This window comes from Molothrus ater, chromosome 10 (assembly GCF_012460135.2).
Source record: "Molothrus ater isolate BHLD 08-10-18 breed brown headed cowbird chromosome 10, BPBGC_Mater_1.1, whole genome shotgun sequence".
Classification (NCBI taxonomy): Eukaryota; Metazoa; Chordata; class Aves; order Passeriformes; family Icteridae; genus Molothrus; species Molothrus ater.
In genome coordinates, this window is record NC_050487.2 from 24205249 (window position 1) to 24221278 (window position 16030).

General features: G+C 47.9%; 1 protein-coding gene across 5 annotated transcripts; it reads right to left on the bottom strand.

Annotated features, from left to right (window-relative positions):
• Window positions 1-1482: 1482 nt before the first annotated feature.
• MFSD1 (major facilitator superfamily domain containing 1) lies at window positions 1483-13155 on the bottom strand. 5 transcript variants are annotated; one of them, XM_036388970.2, is made up of 17 exons: window positions 12999-13154; window positions 12854-12906; window positions 12204-12316; window positions 11793-11835; window positions 11377-11444; window positions 10892-11000; window positions 10308-10410; window positions 9534-9632; window positions 8918-9029; window positions 8396-8452; window positions 7731-7887; window positions 6468-6565; window positions 5345-5457; window positions 4908-4955; window positions 4692-4752; window positions 3006-3120; window positions 1483-2780 (listed from the first exon to the last, which is right to left on the bottom strand). In XM_036388970.2, the coding sequence occupies exons 1-17, from the start codon at window positions 13015-13017 to the stop codon at window positions 2721-2723; spliced, it is 1428 nt and encodes a 475-aa protein (XP_036244863.1). In that variant the 5' UTR covers window positions 13018-13154; the 3' UTR covers window positions 1483-2720. The 5 variants fall into 5 exon arrangements, with proteins under 5 accessions (XP_036244863.1, XP_036244865.1, XP_054371900.1 ...); XM_036388972.2 differs by lacking the exon at window positions 3006-3120; XM_036388973.2 differs by lacking the exons at window positions 1483-2780; window positions 3006-3120 and adding an exon at window positions 3309-3915 and having other exon boundaries at window positions 12999-13153.
• Window positions 13156-16030: the final 2875 nt, after the last annotated feature.

Here is a 16030-nt window from a genome sequence, read left to right on the forward strand (position 1 = left end):
TGCCAGCAGGGATGTGGGGGTGCCAGCTCCACCAGAGCTCAATCCCTGCCATTCCCAGCTGTGCCCACACACACAGAGCTTTGTAAACTCGTTAACAACTCCATTAATTAAGGGCTAACATTGATTGGGATCATTTGAGGAGCAGCCCCGTGTTCACAGAGCCACAGCTGCAAAATCCAGATCCCAGGAAGAGCAGCTTGGGCTGAGGGAACAGAGCAGGAATTTTTTCCCTTCTGCTCCCTGGAGGCCCCAGCTTTGGCTTGGAGAACAGAGAGGTTCAGCCCAAATCCCAAAGAAATGAGGAAGTTTCCTTCCAAAGGTCAGGCCCAGCTGGATCAGACAAAACTCACCCACCAGAAGCTCCCCAAGCCCACCCAGGACCATGTGGAGAAACCACAGAATCCCAAGAGCCCTGAGCTGGAAAAGCCCCCCCAGAGCATGGAGTGCAACCTGTGCCTGATCCCAGCTTGTCCCCAGAGCTCTGGGGACACGTCCAGGAGCTCCTGGGACACCTCCAGGGATGGGTGTCCAACCCTCCCTGAGCTCCCTTTCCATGGGGAAATTCCTGCTGGGGTCCAACCTGAACTTCCCCTGGTAAAACCCAGCAGAGAACACCAAGACTTCACCCAGCTCGGAGATAAATTCATCCAAGAGAAGGGAGGGGTCGAGGTGCTTTTCCCAAAGACTGGACTCTATCCCATGGAATCCCAGACTGGTTTGGGTTGAAGGATCTTAAATCCACCCAGCCATGGGCAGGGACCCCCAAGCCGTGTCCCTGGGCACTGCCAGGGATGGGCACCCGTGCCAGGACCGAGCTGTGCCAGGACCCAGCCGTGCCAATCAGGCACCAAGCAAAGCCCAGCACCGCAGCTCGGTTTTGAGGTTTTGATTCCAATTTCCCCATTTCCCGACATCCCGAGGCAGCGCGGGGCGGTGCTGACCTCTAGTGAGGGATGCCTGGAAAAATGAGAATTCCTGGGGATAAATCTCCCGTCCCACCCGCCCGGCTCCAGCCCTGCCCCTCCTTCCAAAGGCTCCTCGGGCACTGGCACAGAGCAGATTCGGAGCAACTGGCACAATAAATCCCCCATTTTGAGATATTTTCAGTAAATGTGTCCATCACTGCCCCGTGAGGGTCAAAGCCCTTTCCACTGCAGCTCAGGGGGGAATTTGTCCCCCAGGATCCTGAAGAGAATTCAGCAGTGAAAGTAAAACAGGAACTGCAGGGTTGGAAATGCCAGCCTGGAGGGAACAGCAAAGGAGCTGCTCCTCCCACCAGAACTCGGTGTCAGAGCTCAAGAGAAGCAGAAGAGCAAAATTCAATTTAAATCTCTCCCTCCCAGCAGTGGAGGCAGCTTTGCCTTTGGATCCTCAAAGATAAACTTCCCCCAGACTCTCCACCCTTCTCAGGGAGCAAAATATCCCAACAACCCCAACAGCAACAACAGAACCCTCGACAAGCAGAAACCACAGGCGCCAGTGTCCAGTGAAAGGTTTTATTTAAAACCACCCAAAATTCACAAGTCTGCAGGGAAACCACCCAGCCAAGCCTCAGTGCTGGCCCTGAGGAGGCAGCAAGGACCAGTGAAAACCAGCACAGCTCAGGGGCAGGGAGCTCCCAAGCTGCTGCTCTGCTTCCCCACAGCGTCCTTCAGCATCCACAACTTTCACCCAAAAGGGCCTTCAGGAAAATGAGAGTTTTCCAGGGACATCAAAGAAATCTCCACTGAAAAGTCTCTTTTAAAACCAACTTTAGGACTGTGAGCTCTGCTTAAATTAAAAATATTAAATTAAGACTATCCTAAATCAAATGCAGCATTTTTATCCTAACAGACTCCACTCTCTGCAGCCAAACACACAGCAAAGGCTCCTGAGCTTTTTGTGGCACACAGAATTCCCTGGAGCCATCCCAGGGACATTCCCCATTCCTGGGGCTCCACAAACCTCATGCTCCTGCCCTGTACAGCAAGATCTGCTCACTTCAGGGATAATTTATCCAATTACCTCGAGGAGTAATTAAACTAAAGCAAAGTGCACTCTGCAGGAGCTCTGGGAACTCCCTGCTCAGCAAGGAGAAATGAGAGAAATGAAATTCCCACTGAAATGATGGGAAAATGATGAGTTCCAGCATGGAATTCAAGGCCTTTCCCTCTGGAAGCAAAACTCAGCTCTTGCTTTAACTCTTTCTATAGTTTTTAGTCATTAATTCTTTAAAATAAATCAGTTTTCACATTATTCAGGCTTGGAGAGGTTATTGCTGTTCCTGCCCTGGGATGAATTCCAAGGTGAACACCTTTTGTCCTTCTGGAATTGGAGATTCCTCTGAAACACTGAGCTGCTCCTCACCTTCTCCTCTCAGAAGAACAGAACAGAGCAATGAAGGTGTCCAGGAGGAGAGGCTGGGGATCCCCACCTCCATCCAGGCTCATCCCAGCCATTTCATGATTGACTTTTCCCCTTTCACAGCCAGAGCTCAAATCCTGGCCCTGGCTCAGCTACTCACGGAGCGTTTGGGGCAGGAGGCCGGAGCAGCTGCTCAGAGGTTCCACCAGAGCCACAATTCCCCGTCAGGATCTCGGCACTGCCCAGGGAGGAGGAGTCTGAGGCAATGTTTTAAATCTGGGATCTAGGCTGGCAGCAAAGCACGGAGCATCTGCTGGTGCTGGGCTCTGTGTCCCAGGAAATTCAGAGCATTCCTGCTTTTCCACAGGGCCAGGCTGCTATTTCAGCACACTTCTGTGGGCCAGGGTTGAGAAACAGGAGGAGTAATGAGCTGGGAGCTGCAAAAAAATAAAATTAAGACATTCCTCAGCTTCTGAGGCGGGCCAGCTTTTGATCCCTTTCCTTCATTCCATTTATAATTATTGGGAGATTTCCTTCTGAGACCAAATCCCAGGAATTTCACTCAGAGGCGGAGTTGCTGGCTGTTAAAACCAGCCAAATTCTTTAAGTAAACCCCTGATGATTCTGGTTTTGAAATGTCTGTGACCCCCTGTTAGTGATACCTGAGCTCCAAGCTTGGACAGGTATTTATTCCTTAAACTAAAGGCATCAGCTTTTGGCAGCAATTTTGCCAAATCATCTTCGTTCTGCCTTCTGAGCCTCTCCTGCTCTTCTGCTCTGCAAAAGAAAAGTGGCAAAAAGGTGTTTGCCCTGAGGGAAACCCTGCCAAGCAGGGAATCACTGGAATGTTATTTAATAGTTTAATATTGTTATTTTAGTAGCTAGGAAATGCTCTGGGGTATCAGGAGAATGAGCCTGAGATGTGCAGGGATCAATAATTCAGTGGAAAGAAAGAGAGAGGCTGATTTCTGCAGGTTCCTTTTATTTCATTCCAAGATTTCAGTAGAAAGAGAAACCTTTTGGTTTTTCCCAGATTTACAACGTGCTCAGGGAGTTCTGTAACAACTTTTCTATCTATTAAACAAACTTTCATCCTTAAAATAAACATTACAATACAAAGATAATCCAGAAGGCAATAAAAGACTGCTCAGCAGTCTCAGAGTTCAGAAATCTACAAAAAAAAAGGTCCCTTTGAGCATCTGTGGCTCTTTTTGCATTGTGTGGAAAGGACACAAGCCCAAAGCTGTAAATACATTTAAAAAGTGGATTTTGCATTTAGACAGTGACAGAAGCAGCAGCAGTGAGCTGTTGGGAGCTCTGGGTGAGAACACAAAAATGCTTTTGCTCAGGAAGCTCCACCTGTGAGCACAGGGGGCTGAGCTCAGCTTCACTCCAGGCGTGGGCAGCAGAGCCCAGGCAGGCCCTGAGCCCAGCAGGAAAAGGAATTTTGGCATTGCTAAAACACAGCAGAGGCTGAGGCAGTGCTGGAACCCCAGGGCTGAGAGGATCTTCCAGAGAGCTCCAGAGCAACCTCAGCCACCTGGCAGGGGCTTTGCTACTCAACTTTCCTTTCTGAAAGAAACAGGGGGACAACAATTACTGCAAAGCCTGCCCTGGGGCAGCCCAGACCCCACAGAATCCCTGAATTGTTACACAGGGGTGACAAACACTGAGATGGGACAGCCCAGACCCCACAGAATCCCTGGAATTGTTCCACAGGGGTGACAAATACTGAGATGGGACAGCCCAGATCCCACAGAATCCCTGGAATTGTTCCACAGGGGTGACAAATACTGAGATGGGACAGCCCAGATCCCACAGAATCCCTGAATTGTTCCACAAGGGTGACAAACACTGAGATGGGACAGCCCAGATCCCACAGAATCCCTGGAATTGTTCCACAGGGATGACAAATATTGAGATGGGACATCCCAAACCCCACAGAATCCCTAAAATTCTTCCACAAGGGTGACAAACACTGAGATGGGACAGCCCAGATCGCACAGAATCCCTGGAATCCCTGAATTGTTACACATGGGTGACACACACTGGATTTGGGACATCCCAAATGCCATCAGTGCTGGGATTTAGGCTCCAACCATCACATTTTCTATCACATTTCAGTTGTGAGGCCACTGAAATAAAGGAAGGCAAAGAGGAACAGTGCCAGGAAAGGACACCTGGATAATGCTGCCTCAAATATTGACTCACAGGAGGCAGGATATGAAACCCTGAAACAGACTGAAGGAAATAAATCCACCAGAAATCAGACTGGAGAAATGATCTGCTTAATCCCCTCAGGACAAACCCTTCCCAAGGCCACTGACATTTGCTGGCTCTGTACTCACTCAGAAGCAGCTGCTTTTTGCAGTTTTGCCCTTTTCTTTGCAGACCAGTTGAGATCACCACCTGTAAGAGCAGCAATGAGCCCTGAGACCTTTAGAGCTGGGGTTTGGTGGCTTTGGGACCAGCACTGCCCCCAGGAGCTCTCAGAGCACTGAGAAAGCAGAAGAATGATTTCACAGAAGTAGAAACTGAGGTAAGGAGAAGCTGCAGAGACTCACCTGTGAGGTGATTGACAAAGTACAGCATGACCACAGCTAGCAGTGACACTGCAAAAGCAAAGGGGCAGCTTTAGTGACAATAAATGAACAGCTTTAACCCACAGCCAAGATCTTCGTGGTAGCTCTAACTCAGAGGAGTTTTCTGCTTTTGTTGATCTCCCTGTGCTCACAGCACGTGGTAATTCAGAAAGGATTTTAATTTTACACTTATAATTTACAGTTTAAAAGCATCATTTGTCTACTTGCACTCGAGTTTTTAAACACTGAAACTCTCCATGCTTCAAGGAAACCCCAAGCACTTCAGTGGCTGTGAGCTCACCCCAACACTGCCCCAGCTGACCCCTCTAGAAGAGGAATGGTTTCTGTTTTTCAGCAAAGATGAAGCCAAAGAGCCCCATGAAGGTCCCTGAGCCACTCCCAGCGTGTTCCACACTCACAGCACACACAGGCACTGAAGAAGACCTCCAGGAACAGGTATCCCCTGGTGTCCAGGATCATGCCAGCTGCTATGGCAATCACTGCCAGGCCCAGGTTCTGGATGGACTGCATGCTGGGACAGAGCAGGAACAGCAGGGATTTCTTTTCTCAGGAACATGGATTTTCATTTCCTCAGGAAAAGCTCCTCAGTGGCACTGAGCCCATGGGAGCTGCACAGAGCCCATTTGCTGGGACATGGGGAAGCCAGGGCTGGGTTTTGCAGAAGCTCCTGTGCCTCCCCCAGCCTCAGGCTCTGTCCCAAACCCCACCCCAGAGCAGGCAGGAACTCCTGCTCCCAGCCTGGAGGAGCTGGAACCAGGACTGGGCTGGATCTGCTCAGATCCAGTGGTTCCAGAGTGCCAGGGATCAGGGGATGCCTTGGGATGAAGGACCCTAAAGTGGGACCACTCCCACTGCCCCAGGTCAGCTTGGCCTGGGGCACTGCCAGGGATCCAGGGAATTCCATCCCAGCCCCTCCTCAGCCTCCCAGGGAGGAATTCCTTCCCAATGTCCCATCTCAGTCTCTCCTCCTTGAGTTTAAACCATTCCCCCTTGTCCTGGCACTCCAGCTCCTTGTCCAAGGTCCCTCCCCAGCTCTCCTGCAGGCTCCCTTCACTGCAATCTCCAATCTCCCATGCATCCCTGCCCCATCCCTGTGTCCTGTCCCTCCATCCCTGTCCCCAGCCCCTCCATCCCTTGTCCCCAGGCCCTCTCCAGCTCTCCTGCAGGCTCCTTTCCCTGGAATCCCCAGTTCCCAATCTCCCATCCAGCCCTGCCCCATCCCTGTGTCCTCCAAGGTCCCTCCCCAGCTCTCCTGCAGGCTCTCTTCACTGGAATCTCCAATTCCCAATCTCTCACCCATCCCTGCCCTGTCCCTGTGTCCCTCCATCCCTTGTCCCCAGTCCCTCCCCAGCTCTCCTGCAGGCTCCTTTCCCTGGAATCTCCAATTCCCAATCTCCCACCCATCCCTGTGTCCCTCCATGCCTTGTCCCCAGCCCCTCCCCAGGTGGCCCCACAGCTTCTCCTCCTCTCCAGGGTGGGGAACCCCAGCCCTGCATCCCCAGGGAGCCATGGAATACTCACAAGCCATAGGCAGTTCCCAGCTGGTGCTCGGGGACAACAAAGGCCACCATGGGCCACAGGGCACAGGCCAGCAGGGAATAGGCCAGGCCCAGCAGGCACTGGGGACACAGGGACACGGGGACAGGTCACAGCAGGGCCACCTCTGAGCTGCAGCCACAAGAAACCCACGCATTCCCCTCCCTTCCTCCCAAAATGAGCTCAAGAAATGCTCTGTGCAATGCAATTGTAAATAAATATCCACACCTGGAACGTCTTCTTCCAGGAATGATCCCTAAAATTAACTCTGTTAATTTAAATTAAAGGGCCTGAATGAGCACCCAGAGCTGCACCTCACTGGGAAAATGCTTGAAAAGCAAAGTTTTTAATCCCTGCCCCACTGATGAGCACCATAATCCTCAGCTCCAAACAAACAGTTCAGGAAATCTGCACTCAATAATGCAGATTTTTACTGAGGTTCCATCCAGCACATCACAGGCAGTTTGAGTAACAGTAATAAAGTTCAGAAATAAACTAAAAGAAAACATTTTAAGAGAAAAGTGTGCACCTGGCACAGGAATTTGGTAATGCAGTGAGGAACCTTTTGCACCTCACAACACACAGAATAATTCAGTGCCAACCCCATTGCTTATTTTATATTTATGAAAAAAATATTTGATATTTTATATCTATTTAGGTTTAAATCCCAGAAATAAATATTTGATATTTTAATTCTATTTAGGTCTAAATCCCTGAAATAAATATTTCTGTTATTTATTTATATAATAATTTATTTATATAATGAATATTTTAATTTATATAATAATTTATTAATTTATATTATTTATATAATATATTATACTATATAATATATTATATTTATAATATATAATAATATATAATATTATGTATTATATATAATTATATTATATATAATTATATAATATATAATATTATATATTATATACATTATTATATATTATATATAATATGTAATATTATATTTATAATATATATATTATAAATATATTTAATTTATTAATTTATATAATAATTTATTTATATAAGAAATATTCTGCTATTTTACATCTATTTAGGTTTAAATCCTAGAAATAAATATTTGATATTTTAATTCTACTTAGGTCTAAATCCCAGAAAGAAATATTTGCTATTATATTTCTATTTAGGTCTAAATCCCAAACCCAAGTATTTGCTATTTTATTTCTATTTAGATCGAAATCCCAGAATCAATATTTGCTATTTTATTTCTCTTTAGGACTGAGTTACCATGGCTATCCAGGGGTTCCAGAAGGTGAAGGCCAGCATGATGTGTGAGGCCAGAGTGGTGACCACAGCACACAGCACCCAGATGACGTTCTTGCCAACTTTGTCCACCAGCAGGCCAAACACAGGGGACATGGGGGCTGAGATGATGTACACGATGCTGCAGGACAGGGAAATGCAGGATTTAACACCCCCAGAGTCCCTTGTTAATTCCAAGGCCAGGAGAAACAAAACATCCCCCCAAAAACTCCCAGGAATTTAGAATTCCCAAAGGGTTTGAGGACATGAAGTGCTCAGCATCCAGCAGTGACAGACTCAGAGCCCAGCCAGGGTTTGTTGTGGGGTTTCACTGCTTTGGGCTTTGGCCTCGTCACAAATTCATCCTCAGACTACCCACACTGAGTTCCTTTAGTGCTGTTATTAAACTGCTTTTATCACTCAGAAAAGAATCACTAAATACTAAAAATGAAACCCTCCAGAGCTTTTTCTTTCCAGTGTGAACATCTGTTTTTAATAAAAAACACATCCACATTTCCCAGTTATTCCTTGGGTTGTGTGAAATTATTTCTCCACTTAAATGCAGCCCAACTCTCTTCCCACCTGCCCAGAGCCCAAAAAATACACCCTAAACCCTGGCAATGTTCCCTATCAAATCAACCACAATGTACCTGTTGATTGCACTGGCTTCTTGAGGGGAAAATCTGAATTTTTCAATAAAGAAAACCCTGAGGGAAGGAAAAAAAATTATTTAGGAAAAAGCAGACTTGAAGGACATGAAATCAAAGTTAAGTTAGATAAAGACATGAGGATCTCATTTACAAAAAAAAATTAAATAGAGCTTTGACATAAATATCCAGATTCTCATCTATAATTAATTTAGGAGCTTGCTATCAGACTCCACAGATTTTAATTTAAGGATCATTCAAATTACACTTTGGGGAACACATAAAAAGTCCATAACCAACATTTAACCCAAATAATGAGGTACTGGATTGTAAATATGGAAGGAATCCTAGAGGATCCCAAAGTCCACCCCATGCTTTAAACCTGCATCCAGTTTTAATCAGGAAATCAAACATTCCTCATGCCCCTGAGTTCCTAATTCCCAAAGAATGTGAAGTTTTTCAGCATTTGGGTTACAAGCTTGGTGAAATTCCCAGGGAATGGCTGGAAAAGTGAGTGGCACTTACTTCCCCAGGCCAATGAAAGGGAAAACTGCAGCGTAGTAACAGACACAGATGACAAAGATGAGCCACAAGGACAGGGAGAAATCCTTCACATCTGTCAGCTTGATCACCTCTCCTGCAATGGGGGCAGACACAGCATGGCAGCAGGCAGGATGAACAAAGCTGGGATTCATCCCCTCTGGAGAACACCCAGTGATCCCAAACCCCTCCCACACCACAGCCCTGGCTGCAGATGAAAGGTCCCTTTCATCCAAACCACTCTGGGATTCTACTGGATCTCAAGTTTAGTTTATTTTTAATTAGCCTGAGCTGTCCCATGTGGAAAACTCAACCCAGCAGACACTGGCAGGGAGGAGCTCCATGGTTCTGCACCCCTGCTAAAGGAAATCAACTCCAAGGAAACACAGAACCAGTGGCACAAACTGCTGCAAACTTTTGTTTTTATAAATAAAGCAGGTGGCAGAGCATCTGCCTGCTGAGCTGGTGTTTAAAACTAAAACTCCATGTAAAAATGAGTTAAATTAGGATTAGAAGTGTGCCAGAGGTAAGCAGCAGGCACTGAATGACCTGGAATGCAAAGCTGGTGCAGGGTGGCTGCAAGGTCAGCCCCAGCACTCACCTGTTTTCCCCTGCTCTTTACACAGCAGCTTCTCTGCCCTCCTGTCCAGGTAAGCCAGGATTAGAGCACAGCTCAGTGAGAACAGACAGGTGACCCCACCTGGAGAAGGCAACACCCCATGGTCAGTGGAAAAACCTCGCGCAGGGATTTGGGGTTTTCCAGCCCAGTCAGAGCAGGTTTTGTTGGACATGTCAGGTACACCAAGTTTAGCACCAGCTCCAAGGCTCAAGAGCTGCACAGCTCAGAGGTTCAGGTGTAAAACTGAACCCTGACATGTGGCACACACCTGCCTTGGAGCACAGACATGGACATGGATTTATTTGATTTCAGTCATCACCACCACTCCCCCTCAGCTCCTCATCTGCCCTGGCAGGAACAGAAACAAACCTGGCCTCATTCCCAACACCAAATCTCCACACCCATGGCTCTGGAGCCCCAAAATTGTTCAAATTCCCCTTTTACAATCAGATAACCACAGGCAAGCTTTGACACTCCTCAGAAAATTTTTCAAGCCTGTCCTTTGCTCAGAGGATGTGAAATATTTCATCTCCACAAGACACAAACTTGAATTTGGCAACTCCAAAAATGCCAGAGCGTTTCAGAAGCTGCAATAACCTGAGAGAAAATGAGAATATGATACAAAAGGTGCTGGAATTGCTCATTCTAAGCTCAGAGTTGTGCTGCTTTTAAGGGGTGAATAAATGCTTTTAAGTGATTAATGAATGCTTTACAGAGATTAATAAATCACTGACACCAACCCAGAACATCACTGACCTATGAGCAGAGCCAGGCCGAGGGTGCTGGGACCAGCAGAGCCCAGGAGATCCTGCACTCTGGAGTAGATCCATCCCATAATATTCATGTTCACCGTGCTCCCCTAGGCACAACAGAGCCATGTGAAGAACCCAGCACCTCCCAGCTCCAGGGATTCACCAGGAGTGTTTATTAAAATGCCACCCAGGGGACAGCAGGGAAAAGGATCCAAGGGGTTCCCAGCTGGGCTGGTAACAAATCAATCATTGCACCCGGGATACAACATCACAAACTGAAATTTGTACAAGGCTGGAGGAGTTCTCACTGATGAGAAGGGCACAAACCCACATGCACGAGCTCACAAACGGAGCTGGATTTAACAGATTTGATGAAACAGGATTCCCAGCTGACAGGACCAGGAAAAAGCCCCTTTTCCCTCCCTTTGCCCCCAGAGAAGGATCTATGGATCCATGGCTGCCACCACTGGTGAAGATCCCCCAGCCCCAGCAGGAAACACCTGCAGTGGTTGAAGCCCCCAAAAGGAGCCCCAAAAGAAGGAGCACAGCCCTTGTGTCCATGCCCAGCCGTGCTTGGTGCCCACTCACAATCCTGGCCATGCTGAGCTGCAATCCAAACACCAGGTTGAGCTCCTTGCCCTTGAACCAGCTGACTGCATAGGTGTTCTGGGCCACGGCCAGGGACTCGCCCCCAATCCTGCAAAACCAAACACAGCACTGCAGAAAGGGCCTGGCCAGGGCAGAACTCCAGAGAAACCTGCCTGTGCACAGGTGATTAGTGCCTGTCTATGGACACAGGGCAACAGAAAGCAAAATGGAAGCGCAGCAATCCAAGAACAATCCCAGAGGTTTTGATTCAGCAATACCTGCAAAGTCCTGGTTTTGGTTTTCTGACTAAGTTACACAAGGGAAAGAACTGGAGATCCTGCATTCCTCAGCTCCAGAGGGCTCAGAATGCTCCAGTTTTGGCTCCATGTGGCAGCACTTTCCTAGGAGAGCTTTCTAGGCTTGGTTTTTGTCGTTTTCTAGATGGCCTTACCTCAAAGAGCACAAATCTGCCCTTCCAGACTCACCCAAATATGAACCTGCCCACTTCCATCAGCCAGAAGGTATTGAACAGTGCTCCCAGAGCAAAAACCACCTGCACAGCAGCAAAGGAACATGGTAATTGTGCATTTCAGGCATGGAACAGAGCAGAACTGGCTGAAAACAGGAACAAAAAGGATTTTCCCTTCCCACATCCATTTCCTGCTCTTTTTGGTTTTTGCTCCCTCTGCTGTTCATCATCTCCAGCCTGGCCCACCTGGGACTGTGTCATCCCCAACCAATTTCACATCAAACACACAAAAATGTGGATCCTTCCCACCATTTCAGCCACATTCCAAGGTTCCCCTTCCCACCAAAGCCCAGGGTTCTCCCATTCCAGTTCTCTAAAGTGAAACACAAACTGCAGGCCCAGCCCATCCTCTGCTCCCTCCCTTGCACTCACCTGCCCAGCACACACAAAGATGCTGAATATTACAGTGCCCAACCTGCAAAGAGAATAAAATCACTTCATGCACAACCAGAATCCTCTTTTTTTCCTTACAAAACTCTATTTTAGACCTGCAGCAGGGAAACAAGGGGAGGTGGATGGGCAGTTAAAAGGTCTGTGTCATAAATTGTGCAGCTCAATGATTCCCATAGAGAACAGGTGGTACAAGGTGCTGTTCTTGAAACAAATTTAAGTTAAAAAGGAAGGGAAGCTCATCTATATTGTTAAAAAATCTTAAATTGAGTGGGAAAAATATTGAAGAGGTTTATTATAACCTTGAAAAGCTTTATATTATAAAGTCTAAACCTCCCCTGCAGTTTTAGCTCAGGGTTCCCTGTACATGAGAGCCACAAAGGCTGCACTCACCGGATCCCAAACACTCTGTCTATCAGGAAGCCTCCAAAGAAGCACAGCACCACGTTGGGCCACGAGTACCAGGCATAGAGGGCCATGAACTGGGCTGTGTTCACCTTCATGTCCTGCACAGCACAGGGGCAGTGGGAAAAACATTCCAGAGTGAGCATTCAGGAGGAGCCAAGCAGAAACAGCATTTTCTGTAATCCACAGAATTCCTAGATGGGCTGGGTGGAAAGGACTTACTTTGTTCCAAGCCCTTCCACTATCAGGGGGTGCTCCAAATGGCCTTGGGCATTGCCAAGGACCCAGGGGCAGCCACAGCTGCTCTGGGCAGTGCCAGGGATCTGTAGCAGCCACAGCTGCTCTGGGCACTGCCAGGGATCCAAGGACAGCCACAGCTGCTCTGGGCACTGCCAGGGATCCAGGGACAGCCACAGCTGCTCTGGGCACTGCCAGGGATCCAGGGACAGCCACAGCTGCTCTGGGCACCCGGTGCCAGAGCCTGCCCGCCTTCCCAGGGAACAATTCCTCCCTCAATTCCAAATCCCAGCTCCCATCTCTCCTCTGCCCCTGGAAGCCCTTCCCCACTGCCGTGTTAGCCCATGCCCACACAAAAGCTCACTCTCGGTGTTTTGGAAAGCGCCCTGAGAGCGACTCACCCGCTGAACCTGCGTCTGCAGAGCGGCCGGGTTGTCGTAGCAGAAGTAGCTGCCTGGGGGGAGAAGGAGACGCCTCAGGGCTGTGTCCCGGCCCCCACACCCCAACCCCCCCCGCCACACGCAGCCCCCCGGGCCCGCCCCGCACCGAATCCCAGGAAGCACATGAGGGCCAGGACGAGCAGGCGGTGCGGGAGGCGGCGGGGGTCGCAGGCGGCGGGCAGGGCGCGGGGAGGGCCGGGGGAGCCAGGGGAGCCATGGGAGCCATCGCCGCCCTCAGCGCCCAGCAGCGCCCGCTGCTCCTCCGCCATCGCGCTCGCCTCACGTGAGCGCCCGCCACGTGACACCCGCCCCACACGTGACCCCCCGCCCCACACGTGACCCCCGCCCCACACGTGACCCGTTGCCATGGCAGCGCCGGGCCGAGGCCTGCGAGGGAGGCCCAGGGAAAAGGGAACGTGAAACGTGAAATAAATCTAAAAACTGGAAGTGGAAACTGTGAAAAACGAGGGTCCGTTTTTTACATTTGGTAAACTTTTTAAATTTTGCCTCGTTAAAATTTAAAAAGTTGACCGAAAAGAAAGTAGGAGACGGAAGTAAAGCAAAGGGTTCAAAATCGGGTGCCTGGCACTCAGCCAAGAGCACACCTGCTATTCTGCAAACACCCTTTATTTACCATTTCTATTGCATCAGCCTGCTACATAGCCACAGACCCCCATGTCACCGTGATATTTTATGAAAAATCCCTTCACCAGGATTTTTTCTCCTGGGAAGCTTCAGCTTCTCCATGTTTTGCTCCTCTGGAATGTGATTTGGAGAATTGTTTATCCAGCATGTGAATTGTTTTTAATTAATGCCCAATCCCAGCCAGCTGTGTTGGGACTCTGGTCAGTCATGGGTTTTTATTCCTCATTCTTGTGCTAGCCTTCTGATATCTCCTTTCTTTGGTATAGTTCTAGTATATAATTTTCTTTTAATATAATATATATCATAAAATAATAAATCAGCCTTCTGAAACATGGAGTCAACATTGTCATCTCTTCCCTCGTCCTGGGGACCCTCACAACACCCAACACCCTTATGCAGAGTCAACTTTTCCCCAAACTCATTTACATGTTCCAGGAACTGTTCAGCATGGCTCTTCCTTGGGTTCACCTTTTTAGAGCATGCACATTCCTTGGGGGTGGTTTGAGTCCTTCTTTGTCATCACCTCCAGTTTTGGGCCTTGTTCTACACTGGCTTCCCAAGGGTGAGTGCTGATGGTTGGCACATCTGTCCAGGTGTGCTCATCCTGTGTGCATTGGGTGTTATCCCAGCCCAGCAGGCAGTTTAACACAAGCACACTTATTATATCAGCTATTTCACTACTGTGTCCAGACTTAATTAACAACAGAAATAAAAGTCATATCTTTATTATAAAGTTATTTTAACACCACACCTATAAATCCATTTTAATACTTGTGAAAAGCCAATATTATAACATGTATCTATAACAGAAATGGAAGTGGAAATAGAGTTTGCAAGCAGCCCACAATGAGCATCCCTGCTGGGGATGCTCCAGCTTGTGAAATGGCTCCACTGTCCTTATTTTGGCTGTTAAAGTCATGGGCTCATGGAATCACAGCACAGTGTGGGATGGCAGGGACACCTTCCCCTGTCCCAGGCGCTCCAGCCCCAGTGTCCAGCCTGGCCCTGGGCACTGCCAGAGATCCAGGGGCAGCCCCAGCTGCTCTGGGAATCCCATCCCATCCCATCCCATCCCATCCCATCCCATCCCATCCCATCCCATCCCATCCCATCCCATCCCATCCCATCCCATCCCATCCCCAGCCTCCCAAGGAACAATCCCCAATTCCCAAGCTCCCAGCCAGCCCTGCCCTCTGGCAGTGGGAGCCACTGCCCTTGTCCTGGCACTCCCATTCCTGATGAACATTCCTCTGCAGCTGCCCTGGAGCCCCTCCAAACACCGGGAGGCTTCTCCTCTCCAAAGTCATTTTTCTTGAGCTGTTTGCTCCAAAAGGTTCTTGCCACATTAGACAAACCCTTGAAAAAGCCACTTTGTTACTGTAAAAAGCTCCAGTCTGCCATCAAATTTCACCTTCTTGCACCAAAAATTACCTGAATCCCATGTACAGTATATAATAAATTGCTCTCTGATTAAAAGATGCTCTTTTTGAACAAAATATACTCTTAGTGAGGCACAACCACTTGTGATTTAAGCCAAAGGATTTATTTACCTTTCCAAGGTAATTATAATTTATTTACCTTTTCAAGGTGTAGAAAGCAAAGGGCTGAGTTTTACCTGAGATGCTGAACAACACATTCACCTCCCAGCCACTCTGTCATGAATTTGATAAGGAACCATGGAAGAAAGTCAAAACAACTTCCCAAAACATGCAGGTCTCATGTTGTGAATGAGCTGCAGACTCCTCTGGGACATAAATCACTTCATTTCGCTTGATACATGTCTGTTCAGAGACCTGCCAAAAGAGAAATGTGCTATTAAATGAATCATGTTCAACTGCTCTAAACTCCTTTAGATTCCTTGAAATCTGAGCATCTCAGTTTACCACAGTGGCTGTGAAAAACATGGTCTGAAATGACAAGGCTTCCTTGGAAAAGCAGTTGTGCAACAAATTGGAGAGTTTCAGTGACAAACTCGAGGATTTCAGTGACAAATTCAAGTGATTTTGCAAAAAATGAGAAAGTTTCAGTGACAAATTCAAGGGTTTTTGTAAAAACTCAAGGGTTCCAGTGACAAACTCAAGGATTTCTGTGACAAACTCAAGGGTTTTTGTAAAAACTCGAGGATTTCAGTGACAAATTCAAGGGTTTTTGTAAAAACTCGAGGGCTCCAGTGACAAACTCGAGGATTTCTGTGACGAACTCCAGGGTTCTTGTAAAAACTAGAGTGTTCCAGTGACAAACTCCAAAGTTTCACTGCCACTTGAGGGAGCTCAAAGATAATTGTCCTTGCAGAGCCACCTGGAGTTTCCTGATTCCAGGGAGACAATTTCTATCCACAGGTCAAAGAGATAACTTTGGGGAGCAAAGCCAAATCGAGTCTGGGGTTGTGTTTATCTTGTTCTGTGTAACATCAGGCTCTTCATCAGAGAGTGAGAAATTACAGCCATGCACCCAGAATATTTAACAGGAGCAAAAGAAAGTTTTCCATTTGCT